Source organism: Lampris incognitus, chromosome 1, assembly GCF_029633865.1.
Source record: "Lampris incognitus isolate fLamInc1 chromosome 1, fLamInc1.hap2, whole genome shotgun sequence".
Classification (NCBI taxonomy): domain Eukaryota; kingdom Metazoa; phylum Chordata; class Actinopteri; order Lampriformes; family Lampridae; genus Lampris; species Lampris incognitus.
The window spans coordinates 140,347,109-140,359,608 of NC_079211.1; the positions used below are offsets into that span (position 1 = coordinate 140,347,109).

Here is a 12,500-nt window from a genome sequence, read left to right on the forward strand (position 1 = left end):
CCGCGGGTCGGTGCATGGCAGGAAAAAAATTAGCTTCTCATGCGAGTTACTCATCATGGACAAGTCCCACCACACACACACACACACACACACACACACACACACACACACACACACACACACACACACACACACACACACACACAGAGGCAGGTGTATGCACACATACACACACATACACACACATACACACACACACAGAGGCAGGTGTATGCACGCACACACACACACACACACACACACACACACACACACACACACACACACACACACACACACACACACACACACACACACACAAACACACACACACACCCCTCATTCCCATGCTAGATGGTTGGGATGGGCTGGGATATAGAACGATAGAACGTCCTTTTAGTTTCAGAAGCGGCAGGTAAGGTGCAGAGGAAAGAGAGACAGAGAGAGAGAGAGAGAGAGAGAGAGAGAGAGAGAGAGAGAGAGAGAGAGAGAGAGAGAGAGAGAGAGAGAGAGAGAGGGAGAGACATCACCCAGCTCACCTCATACATGCAGAGTCTACAGGATCCCCCGGTGGCAGCTGTGTGAGGATGCTACAAGAGCAGAGGAAGAAGATGCCCAGGGCCGAGATGATCGCCTCAGAGAGGGACAGTAAGACATTATGACTTCATAATTCAGTGTGTTGGTCTGAGCCTGGCGCTCACAAAGGTCCTCGTCCCGACTGAAAAGACCACGATTTGCCTTTTAATTCAACCGAGTATTAATTTGATCCCCTTTGCTTTAACCCAGATAATACGTGTGTGAACATTTAGGTGAGACGGGATGCTTCGCTGGTCATGTTTCGGTGACCGTTGGTTACCTATTTGGCTCCGATATCTGGACCGGTGCTGGTCTTGTCGTCACACAACAACCCCAAACAGTGTTATTTGATGGAAATGGTACTCAGGGGAATTTGAAGATGTGTCCTTGTCCTCGTCCGGTTTTGACCACGTACTATAAAAGGCCACTCGCCACTCTCTCGTTGCCCACTGACTCAAGTTGAAGTGTGTGTCCAATGGGCGCTGCCCTCTGGCCTTTGGCTGTGTCCCTCCTTCCTCCTTGGTGGTTTAGCCATCCTGTCTCCCCTCATTAGGCCATTCTTTGTCCCCTTTGTGCCCCTCCGCTGCACACAGCCGTAATGACCCGTGCTCTGGCCACTCGGTTACACCAAGGACACACACATCAAAGGACTGACGTCCATAAATATCTGTTCAACCTGTCAGGGGTCCCCTTTGTCTCGCTCTTTATCCTCCTCCGCCGCAAGACAATAGCCCTGTGTAGACAATGAGGGACAGGTGGGTTAGGTGACCCCAGTGAAAGGGGTCAGTAGAGCTCGCACTTTAAAACACGGGCCGGCTACGCGAAGGCTGAGGCCATGGGAGGAGACGGGAGACACATGACGCTGGTCACATCCTCTCCCGTGTCGACACAAACAACAGAAACAGCACAGCAACAACAACACAATGGCTACAGTGATGGCGATAATGACAACAGTAATAATGGCAATAATGTCTCTCCCCACAGTTGGCATTGAAATGGAGGATACAGGTGAGTGGGCTCTCTTGATGTCACATCACTCATTCATGCACCTCCTGCTTCATCCTGGTTTCTATCCGCAGCATGGTCGCCAAGAAGGGTTTTGGTTATGGTGGCTGCACAATATGTCGGTGAATAAGGAATAGAATGTGAAAACGATGAAGAGTTAAATGCTTCATCCTACGGGATGCTCTTTGTCATGGCAAGTATGTTGGTCAGTTATGGTTGTGGATACGGCCCGGCCTCCTTACCCCCCCCCCCCCAGTCCACCGACTGAAATCCCTTTCTTTCCACACACCCGTTCCTCTTCACTTCACTCACATCCCGCGTCCTCTCCCCTTTAACTCCCTATCACGCCCTGTGTCCCCAATTATCACGGGATTAACTGCGCCCACATAAGAGCAGACATGAGAGAACAGGAGGGGACAGACGACGAGAGAGACAGACAGATGGAGAGGGCAGAGAAAACTCAGAGAGGCCTCGGTGTTGGTGGGTGGTTGTGGTGTCAAAAGAAGGAAGGAGGCCGTGAGACGAGACGGAGGGGACTGCAACACTATCAGTGCAACTACACCGTGGGCAGTGGCCATTTAACAACTCTCTCTCTCTCTCTCTCTCTCTCTCTCTCTCTCTCTCTCTCTCTCTCTCTCTCTCTCTCTCTCCCTCTCTCCCTCTCGATCTGTCTCTCTCTCTATCTGTCTCTGGCTCTCTCTCGTTCCCTCTCTCTCTATTTGTCTCTTGCTATCTCTCATTCCCTCGCTCTCGTGGCCTCTCTCTCTCTCTCTCTCTCTCTCTCTCTCTCTCTCTCTCTCTCTCTCTCTCTCTCTCTCTCTCTCTCCTCTCTCTCTCTCTCTCTCTCTCTCTCTATATATATATATATATGTGTGTGTGTGTGTGTGTATGTATAACTATATATACATGTATAATTATTTTGTTTGACCACAGGTGATGAGGATGAGGAGTTCTCTCTCTCTCTCTCTCTCTCTCTCTCTCTCTCTCTCTGTCTGTCTGTCTGTCTGTCTGTCTGTCTGTCTGTCTCTCTCTCTCTCTCTCTCTCTCTCTCTCTCTCTCTCTCTCTCTCTCTCTCTCTCTCTGTCTGTCTGTCTGTCTGTCTGTCTGTCTGTCTGTCTGTCTGTCTGTCTGTCTGTCTGTCTGTCTGTCTGTCTCTCTCTCTCTCTCTCTCTCTCTCTCTCTCTCTCTCTCTCTCTCTCTCTCTGTCTGTCTGTCTGTCTGTCTGTCTGTCTGTCTGTCTGTCTGTCTGTCTGTCTGTCTCTCTCTCTCTCTCTCTCTCTCTCTCTCTCTCTCTCTCTCTCTCTCTCTCTCTATATATATATATATATATATTTGTAAAAGAAACACAAAAACGATAGGAAAATGGATTTTGAATATATATATATATATATATATATATATATATATATATATATGTGTGTGTGTGTGTGTGTGCGTGTGTGTGTGTGTGTGTGTGTGCATAACTACATATACATGTATAATCTCTTTCGTTCGACCACAGGTGATGAGGATGAGGAGCATGAGAGGGGAAGAGACGGGGGGGAAGGGAGGGGGGACGAGGGGGAGAGAAAGAGGCAAGGAAACGCACGGAGGAAAGGAGCCTCCAGAGCGGCGAAGAGGCGCGTGGAGCTCGGCGAGGGAGCGGAGACGGAGGAGAGGGGAAGAGGAAGGAAAGGAGGGGGGGATCGAGTCAGCATCAGAAAAGAGGGAGATGAGGGACACCAGGGGGAAACAAAGGACAGCAGCGTTGCCAAAAGCAAGAAGAACCTGAAAAATGAGAGAATGAGGACAACGGTGCAGGGGGAGGGCGGTGGTGAGGACGGAGATGCCCGGGGGAAAAGAAAAACAGGTGTGCCAAAAGAGAGGAGGAAAGAGAAGAACGGGGGAAACGGCCGGAAAAGAAGAAAACGGGTAAAGTGAAGAAAAAAAAGCGAAAAGAAGTAGATGAGACAAGGTACAATAAATTTCCATCATGTACAAATCTCTCCATCTGAAGTGCGGTTTTCTACTGATATAGTGTACATAGTGCGTGAATATAAAACACACTGTTTCAGCTCTGAACAGGAGTCAAGTGAAGAAGGTGAAAACAAGAAGGATAGTGGAAGTGAGGAGGAGGAGGAGGAGGAAGAGGTGAGGCTAGAGTCTCTTTCTCCAGAGGAGCTAGAGAAGCTGAAGGAGGCGGTGGATGAGAAGAAGAAACTGATCCTAACGATGAGGGCAAACCCTGGCCCATGAAGAAGAAACTCACCACCTTGCGGTATTTGACTCGTCATGTGTTTTGTTGTATTAGTGCACATGTAGACCCTGCGAATGGGATTTGAATAGCTGCTCTCATTCACGACCACATAATATGCACACGTCGAGGTCCGCGTGGCAACCTCGTGGAGTTAATGGAGACGATAATAATAATAATACCACATTTTATTTATAACACACTTTCCATTGAAAAGAAAATCTCAAAAGGCATTTTTTCTGATTCGAACGATCTTTCTTTCTTTCGCTCAGGGAGTCCCAGGTGTTTTTGGAGAAATACGAGGGAGCTTTGGGCGTAGGGAAAGGCAGAAGGCTCTACGCATACAAAGTCATGATGACCAAGGTAGGAGATCACCGGCCACTCAGGCACCTTTGTTCCCCGAGCATTTTGAGAAAGAGACCAGAAAAGGTCAAGTTCAGACTTCTGGAAACTGCCGTGAAGGTGCTGCTGAAGGAACGGGAGGGCCTCGTGTCTCGTTGATGGCTCTGACCCTGTATCGTTTTCATATTCTACATTGACTGCATCGTGTAATCGTGCAACACCCATTTTATCTTAATGTGATACTCCCAGCAAGTTGAACCAGTTCATCTGTACACAACATTTATTGAGAGAAACATTTCATCACTCATCTAAGTGACGTCTTCGGTCTAAACTGACTGCAGGTATCCACCCTTATAAACAACACAGTGGCATAACGACCGAAACCAACGATTGGTTCATACACAGATTTACATACATATACAGCATTAACTAGAGTTTCAATGGCCATTGTACTATGCACAGGGGATTTGGGAATGGTTGTAATCACAGCATTGTAAGATGGCGACAGATGTACTCTAAGCCCCCCCCACCCCCAGTTCAGGGATGGTCGTTCCTCTTCACATAAATGGGCTCTCAGACTCCCCGTTCAAAACCAGCGTTCCTCCATATCAAGGACGTGCACATCCTCATCCTTGAAAGAGTGCAACTTACCTGGATTATTGCGCCTGCATCAAGACGGCGTAACATATGATACTGTTTTGTTTTGTTTTTCCAGAAATGGATGAAGTTTCAACGGGATTTTGAAAACTTCACAACAGCCTGCATTCCATGGGAGATGAAAATCAAGGAGATTGAGAGTAGGTTGAGAATACGAGTGAGACACCACATATATACTGCTTTACCACCCATTCTCCACGTTCTTGACATTAGATAGTCAACACGTTGAACGTTGAGACCATCATGAATCAAATCAAAGTCCCTACGTCTTGCATATCTGGCATTTTGGTGTGCTGGTTCCAAATTTTGTCATTCACGGAAATGCAAAGACAGCACTGGCATTGAGCAATACGGCTTCATATTTACTCCCTTTGCTTTTCAGGCCATTTTGGTTCCTCGGTAGCCTCCTATTTTATCTTCCTGAGGTGGATGTACGGCATCAATATGATCTTGTTTTGTCTGACCTTCGGTCTGGTCATGGTGCCAGAGGTACTGCTTACCTAAATCAGAAAATAAGTTATTTCACCATATTGGTGTTGTACTATTCATATCTACATCTTCTGATTCAATCTGTCTGTCTCCCTCCTCACTCCTGTCTCTGTGCTCCTAATAGGCACTGATGGGCAGGCCATACGGGAGCATGCCGAGGAAGACTGTCCCCAGGGCCGAAGAAGCTAGCGCCATGGACTTTGCTATCTTGTGGGATTTTGGGGTTAGTTGGCCTTTTTTTAATTTTTTTGGGCAACCTCATTTTCACCCTGCCTTCTTAATCGGGGGGTTGTTGTCCGGTTTGTTTCCGTATGCTTTTATAAAATGAAATTCGTATTCCACTGGTCAAATGAAGATGAATTAGAGACGTGCGCCCCTGATTCAGCTGAAATGTGCAAATCCTTGATGTTGCTGGATATCATCTGAATAAAAACAATTGACCCTACAGGGTTATGCCCAGTACTCTGTCCTCTTCTATGGTTACTACAACAACCAGCGTGCCATTGGCTGGCTCAAGTTCCGCATGCCACTGTCTTACTTCCTGGTTGGCGTGGGAACGGTTGCCTATAGCTATATGGTGGTCATCAGGACGTGAGTGCCTTCACATAATGAGAAGGCATATGGCAGCCCTGCATATCATCTTACTGAATATGAAATATGATAAGTAATATTGTAATTTACTGGCATGCCATTGAATGAATCCTTTCCAAGTACATCTTCATACTGGCTCTGCAATTAACGTTGATTTAAGGATGGCCCGAAATGCCAATGAGACTGGGGAGGAGATGATGTCAGCTTCAACTTCAGCTGGAAGGTCTTCACCAGCTGGGACTATTTGATAGGAAACGCTGAGACAGCAGACAATAAGTTTGCCTCCATCACCACCAGCTTCAAGGTTGGTGGTTGGGATTGCCTGCTACGTATAGACCTTCAACGCTATTTCCGTTTGGGCACAATAGAGATATGTGCCGAGAATGTCGTCTTTTGTGGGTACGGGCGTGTATGTGTATGTATGTGTGTGTGTGTGTATGTATGTATGTGTGTGTGTGTGTGTGTGTGTGTACATGCAGTCATATTGAGTGTTTAAGTTGTCCAACGTCCCTGTGTTTTATTCTCCGACAGGAGGCCATCGTCGAGGAGCAGGAGAGCAAAAAGGATGACAACATCCACTTGACCCGCTTCCTTCGGGTTCTGGCCAACTTTCTGGTCCTATGCTGCCTGGCAGGAAGTGGATACCTCATCTACTTTGTAGTGCGTCGATCCCAGAAGTTTGCCCTCGAGGGACTGGACAACCACACCTGGTGGGAGAGGAATGAGGTAGAGATCGCAGATGCCCAATAGAGGGAGAAAGAGAGGTGTTGTATACGGTATATCAAGTCCATGTCAAGATAAGTTTTATAAAACATAGAGGAGTCACATTTGGGATGCTTCCCCTCAGAGCCATGCAAGACCTCAATGACCTTACAAGCCATATGAACTCTTATGCATCTGCGGCCCGTGTGGTTCTCAGGTGAACACGATCATGTCATTACTGGGCATGTTCTGTCCCATGCTGTTTGACGTCATCAGCGCCCTGGAAAAACTACCACCCTCGTATTGCCCTGCAGTGGCAGCTGGGGCGCATCTTCGCCCTCTTCTTGGGAAACCTCTACACCTTCATCATTGCCCTGATGGATGAAATCAACCTCAAGGTGAGCGGGGCAGTTTGTTAAGCTCCGAGAGTCTACGATTGCATTAACTGAGACTAAGCAGAGGCGTGTGTGTATGTGCAAGTATGTGCATGTGTGTTTATGTGTATGTGTGTGTGTGTGTGTGTGTGTGTGTGTGTGTGTGTGTGTGTGTGTGTGTGTGTGTGTGTGTGTGTGTGTATGGGTGGGTGGTGCGTGCTTGCATCTTATTGCATCTTAGAGGGAAGAGGAGAAGATAATTAAGTTTAACATGACCATGTGGGAGGCCAGTCTATATAATGGCACAGTATCAGAGAACAGGACTGCCCCGCCCATTATTATTCACCCCGCTGATGTGCCCAGAGGACCGTGCTGGGAGACCATGGTGGGTCAGGTGATGTGTGTGTGTGTGTGTGTGGGTTTGTCTTTCTATAGATGTAAGGACCAACCCTTGACGGAACACCATCGTTGTGAGGCCATCTTTAGTTGTGAGGACATAGTATGTGTGTGTGTGTGTGTGTGTGTGTGTGTGTGTGTGTACACACACGGGTCAGCAAATCTGGGCAATATCTTTTCAGGAGTTTGTGCGACTCATCATATCCGACACCATGACAACTTACATCACGCTGCTGATCGGCGACTTCCTGAGAGCCGTACTTGTTCGTTTTCTCAACTACTGCTGGTGCTGGGACCTGGAGGCTGGATTTGTGAGTCACCCTGAGTGTGGCGTGTTATTACAAGGCAACCTTTTCTATTGTATTCCATCATTTTATTGCTAGTGGGAAATACTTAATGTGATTTAAGTGTTTTCCCCGTTGAATGTTTCCCCTTCTGTGAGAAAGCCATCTTACTCCGAGTTCGACGTCAGCGGGAATGTCCTGGGCCTGATCTTCAATCAAGGAATGATATGGTAGGAAGTCAGACATCGGTTATACCTAAACTGATGTAGATCCAAAGTTGGGTATGGTTGTGTTATTTAACCCTTTTTAAATAGCCAGTTTGTTTAAGATCACGATTTATTTAAGATTAAGATTGGGCCAGTGGTTAGTGCTGTCGCCTCACAACAGGAAGGTCCTGGGTTTGAACCCCGGGGTTGTCCAACCTTGGGGGTCAGCCCAGGTCCTCCTCTGTGTGGAGTTTGCATGTTCCCCCGTGTCTGTGGTGGGCTTTCTCCGGGTGCCCCGGTTTCCCCCACCATCAAAAACAGACATGCATGTTAGGGTTAGTACTCCTGTCTGCTCCCTTGAGCAAGGCGTGGCAAGACGAACTGCAGTTGGTCCCCGGGCGCTGCACGGCGGCTGCCCACTGCTCCTAGCTACACAGCTAGGGTTAAATGCAGAGAGAGTAATTTCCCCACGAGGATTAATAAAGTATCTCAAAATCAAAATGGAAATAAATAATCTAAATCACAATGGTGGAAAAAAGGTGTTCTAGTGAAACCCCTCTATTTCAGGATGGGTGCCTTCTACGCTCCCTGTCTGCCCGCCCTGAACCTCCTGCGTCTCCACGTCTCCATGTACCTGCAGTGCTGGGCCGTCATGTGCTGCAACGTGCCGCAGGAAAGGGTCTTCAAGGCCTCTGGCTCCAACAACTTCTATATGGCCATGCTGCTGGTCATCCTCTTCCTCTCCACCCCTGCCTGCCATCTACACCATCGTCACCATCCCCCCTTCTTTTGACTGTGGACCGTCAGGTAATGAACGTCCCCGGTTAGGGGACTTGACTTTTCTTTAATTGCAATTCATAGTTCCATTGTTTTGTTTTTTTTTCTCCAGTGGGAAGAGTCGTATGGTTGATGTGATCCAGGAGACCCTGGAGTTCGACTTTCCCGCCTGGTTTGGTAAAGTGTTCGGCTACGTCTCGAATCCCGGGCTGGTGCTGCCTTTCATGCTGCTGATGGTGTGAGTCATTATCAGTGAATTTCATTTTGCTCGGAAATTTGAGGCACTTCAGTAATAAAATCGTGTTGGTTACTGTGACTGCCAGGTTGGCCATCTACTACTTGCAGTCCACATCCAAAAGCTACAAAGAAACCAACATGGAACTGAAGAAGAAGCTGCGAACGGTATTTATTCCTCTGGTGTGTCGCGTCAGGTTTGGTCCTCAGGTACGGTCGTTGTAGTAATAACATCACGTCACTAGGGAGAAGCAGAGTAACAGTATGTGTCTGGTCCAAGACACAAGCCCACAGCCAACCCGTAGTACCTGGCACGCTGTAGGCTGGACTTGGGCAGAGAAATAAGGATTCATTCTGGCGAGGCTCCGGTTAACAAAGCAAAATGTTCTGCAGAAAGCACACTTGTGTGCTAGTTCCTGGCAGGCGAGGTGGATGACCAGACTAGCACCTTGTAAAATCTGGCACATTTACACGATTCAGGTCACCAGTTTCCCAAATTCCTAGGTTACAGTAAAATGACAAAAAAAGGTAGATGCACATATATCTGGGTTGTAAAAGGGGCAGTGAGGCGGCTGTAGTCTGCAAACTGCATTACACTTTATATGAACGACGTAATCCCCCATTGCACTTGTCTTCAGGATGGATGCTGTTTTAAATGCACTTTGTGTCAAGAGGGGAAAGGGCAAATGTGGGCTAGCGAGTGTTAGCAGGCAGTCGGTGATGCCGTTGCTTGTGTGTTTTTTTTTCCTCTCCAGCAAAATGAAGAGAATAAAAAGAAGAACAAGCGAGCAGCGCTGAAGGCTGCAATGGATCTGGAGGAGGCCAGGAAAGCTATGTCGGAGGCCACAGAGCAGCAGAGGAATAACAACGCCTCACATCAGACCCTCAGGGGTGAGACTAGTGATTCTCAACATGCTGGGAAGTGGTCTGGGATTGTGTTGGAGTTATGGTTTTGTCTTCCACTTAACCACTGAGCCACCATTGTTGTGCTGCGTTTTATTATTATTCCCTCTCTTACTTTACCCGTCTTTTCACTGTCTGTTTGAACTGTGTGAACAGTATGAAAATGTATGTATGTATTATCTATCTATCTGTCCGTCCGTCCGTCCGTCTGTCTGTCCGTCTGTCTGTCCGTCTATCTGTCTGTCTGTCTGTCTGTCCATCCATTCGTCTGTCTGTCTGTCGAGCTGTCTGTCGAGCTGTCTGTCTGTTCGTCCATCTGTCTGTCTGTCTGTCTGTCCGTCAGTCTGTCTGTCTGTCCACCCATTGCCCATCTGTATGTCTGTCATTCTGTCTGTCTGTCGGCCTGTCTGTCGGTCAATCTGTGCATCCCCCCTCTTGTCTTGTCATTCATGGTTCCTTCTCCGCTGTCTCTCCTCCGTCCATGAACAGATAGAGGAGAGAGCCACCGAGGCAGTCAGCGGCTGCATCCAGACAAGACAGGAAGTGACCCCCCTTCTCCTCGAAGAGACCACAGACGGCCAGTTCAACCTATCAGAGCCCCTGCTTCGAGGTCCTACCATCTTCATGGTGCTCCTGGATACCTGCCAGGTATCCCTCGGCAAACCGAAGCCCGGATACAGAGGGCTCCCAGCATGCAGAGGCACTGAGGAACTGGAAATGGCTTGCATCTCAAGGATATGTAACCCTAAACTAAGCACTTTATTGTGAACCTCATATTCAGATGTATTCTGAGTACTGAGCTGGTGGACTGTTGATTTTTTTTTTAACCCAAAATGGTAATGAAAGTAGATCACATGGGCTATGAGTCCAGCTGTAAGCATTTGAAGGGACTTGAGAGGGATGTACAAACATATCCATTACCTGCAGAGTTGATATAGGTTATAGTTATTATGTATTGCTCTTTACTCACCAGCAGCAGCAGAATGTGACTTCCTTAAAAACGGTGTTTACGATGCTATCGCAAATTTCATTGCAGTTCCTCTGATGTATCAGTGATTCAACAATATACACCTCTGTATTTTAGCTTTTCGAACCAATAAAATGCTTGATTTGGCAAATCAGACGGTCAGTCTGCACACCATGTAAAATCGACAGCTGTAGAGGTACATGAAGAGCTACGTAATTTAATTTACCCATCATACTTTTACTTATGTTACAGGCACCACAGATGGATGCACAGTTCACCTGTCAGGGGTAGAAAAGCGGGAAATCCCTCTCAAATCTGCACAGGTTAACATCGGAAACATGACAGTAACCCATGAAATGGGGGGTTCGTTAACAAGCATGGTAACCAGTAGCCTAAACATGAAGACATTGACCTTGGTGAAGTGGAGCTGTAGACTTCATGTATTAATATCTTACCGAAAAGTGCAATCATATATTATGGCCTGCCATGTTAAATTCAAGCTAACCTCTTTTTCTTTTTCTTTTTCTAGTTATGTTAAACCATCCTGAATACATAGTTTGCATTTTGTCTTTCACAAAGACATGCGAGACACCAAGCCTTATCCCTGGACACTGTGACTGGGCTAAAATATTAAACTATTCATTAGACAATGACAGCATTTGACCCAACTAGATGACCTCAGCTCTCAAGTCATCTCTGGCAGCATTTACACAGGGAGCTCAAACTGGGCCCCCCTTTCACTCGTGCAATGCAAGTTTGATATTTCAAACGTTTTCTAACCATGAGAAAAGTACGCGGACAATCAAGTTGTTGTCACTTTTAGACAACAAAGGAGATATCCAATCGGTGATATCCAATCGGACGACAATTCAGATTTGAGCTGATTAATTCATTGTCCATGCGTTTCTCTGACCCTTGCCATGTACCATGGATGCCTCGTTGCTATCATATGATCACCGCCTGCCCGGATCTGATGTCCCAATAACTAATTCAACCTGTCCATGCTCTTGCTAGACAATGAGCTTTCCATCTAATCACCCTGTCATTCAGCTCAGTGATGAGAAAGTCAGATAGTGGCGCCGCCCGATTCAGCTGAGCTTTATCAGGCTTCATTTAATAAACTGACAGGTGAAATCTTAGCAGGATATTTATTTGATGCTTTCCGGTCAGCATTATGGTTGAGTGTTATATAGGCTGAGCATTATCTAAATCATTTAAACCTGCAAGTCCACCTGCTCATAAGACCACTGACCCTTCATTAATTACAGTGCCAGAATCAGATCCAGTTCCATTGATGCTCATGATCATTTAATGGCCAGCAAGCATTAAGTATTCATTTCAGTAATCTGAGGTCCAACGAATGAAGTAAACACGTATGCTTTATTTTTTTTCCGTTATCAAACAAAGTCTGTAAACTAACATCTTTGGTGAAGATTGAAACGATCATAACTGATACACGAGCCTAATGGTAATCCATCTGATCAATATGACAGGCAGGAGCTGTAAAACTCTTGTCATAAACATGCAGAACCCCTAACGTTCCCCGTTACCCTCCAGGTAACGCCAACCTCCCCCGGTGCCCGCTATTCCGCCCTGCCGCCGGGGTTGCGTCTTGGCTTCCTGTCCAGTCTTCCGCCATGATGTGGCGGGAGGCTGAGCCCCGACGGCTCGTGTCTCCATTACCGGATGTCACCACGTCGTCTGTACTACGGCCGGCGTCTCTTATTCACTACTGAATAAGGGGAGAGCGAGACGTGGAGGCACTACAGGGCACTGATTTGACGG

At 47.1% G+C, this 12,500-nt stretch overlaps 1 protein-coding gene across 1 annotated transcript; it reads left to right on the forward strand.

Moving 5' to 3' along the window:
- Nucleotides 1–566: 566 nt before the first annotated feature.
- On the forward strand, nucleotides 567–10,455 carry tmc1 (transmembrane channel-like 1). The gene is given in 24 exon segments (XM_056279948.1): nucleotides 567–627; nucleotides 3,062–3,388; nucleotides 3,391–3,514; nucleotides 3,615–3,772; nucleotides 3,775–3,817; nucleotides 4,066–4,156; nucleotides 4,851–4,932; nucleotides 5,175–5,281; nucleotides 5,406–5,504; nucleotides 5,730–5,872; nucleotides 6,033–6,058; nucleotides 6,061–6,176; nucleotides 6,404–6,598; nucleotides 6,792–6,860; nucleotides 6,862–6,972; nucleotides 7,190–7,342; nucleotides 7,527–7,655; nucleotides 7,791–7,858; nucleotides 8,402–8,582; nucleotides 8,584–8,636; nucleotides 8,724–8,849; nucleotides 8,935–9,013; nucleotides 9,601–9,736; nucleotides 10,238–10,455. Coding segments are annotated over 24 exon segments (2,895 nt in total).
- The last annotated feature ends 2,045 nt before the right edge of the window (nucleotides 10,456–12,500 follow it).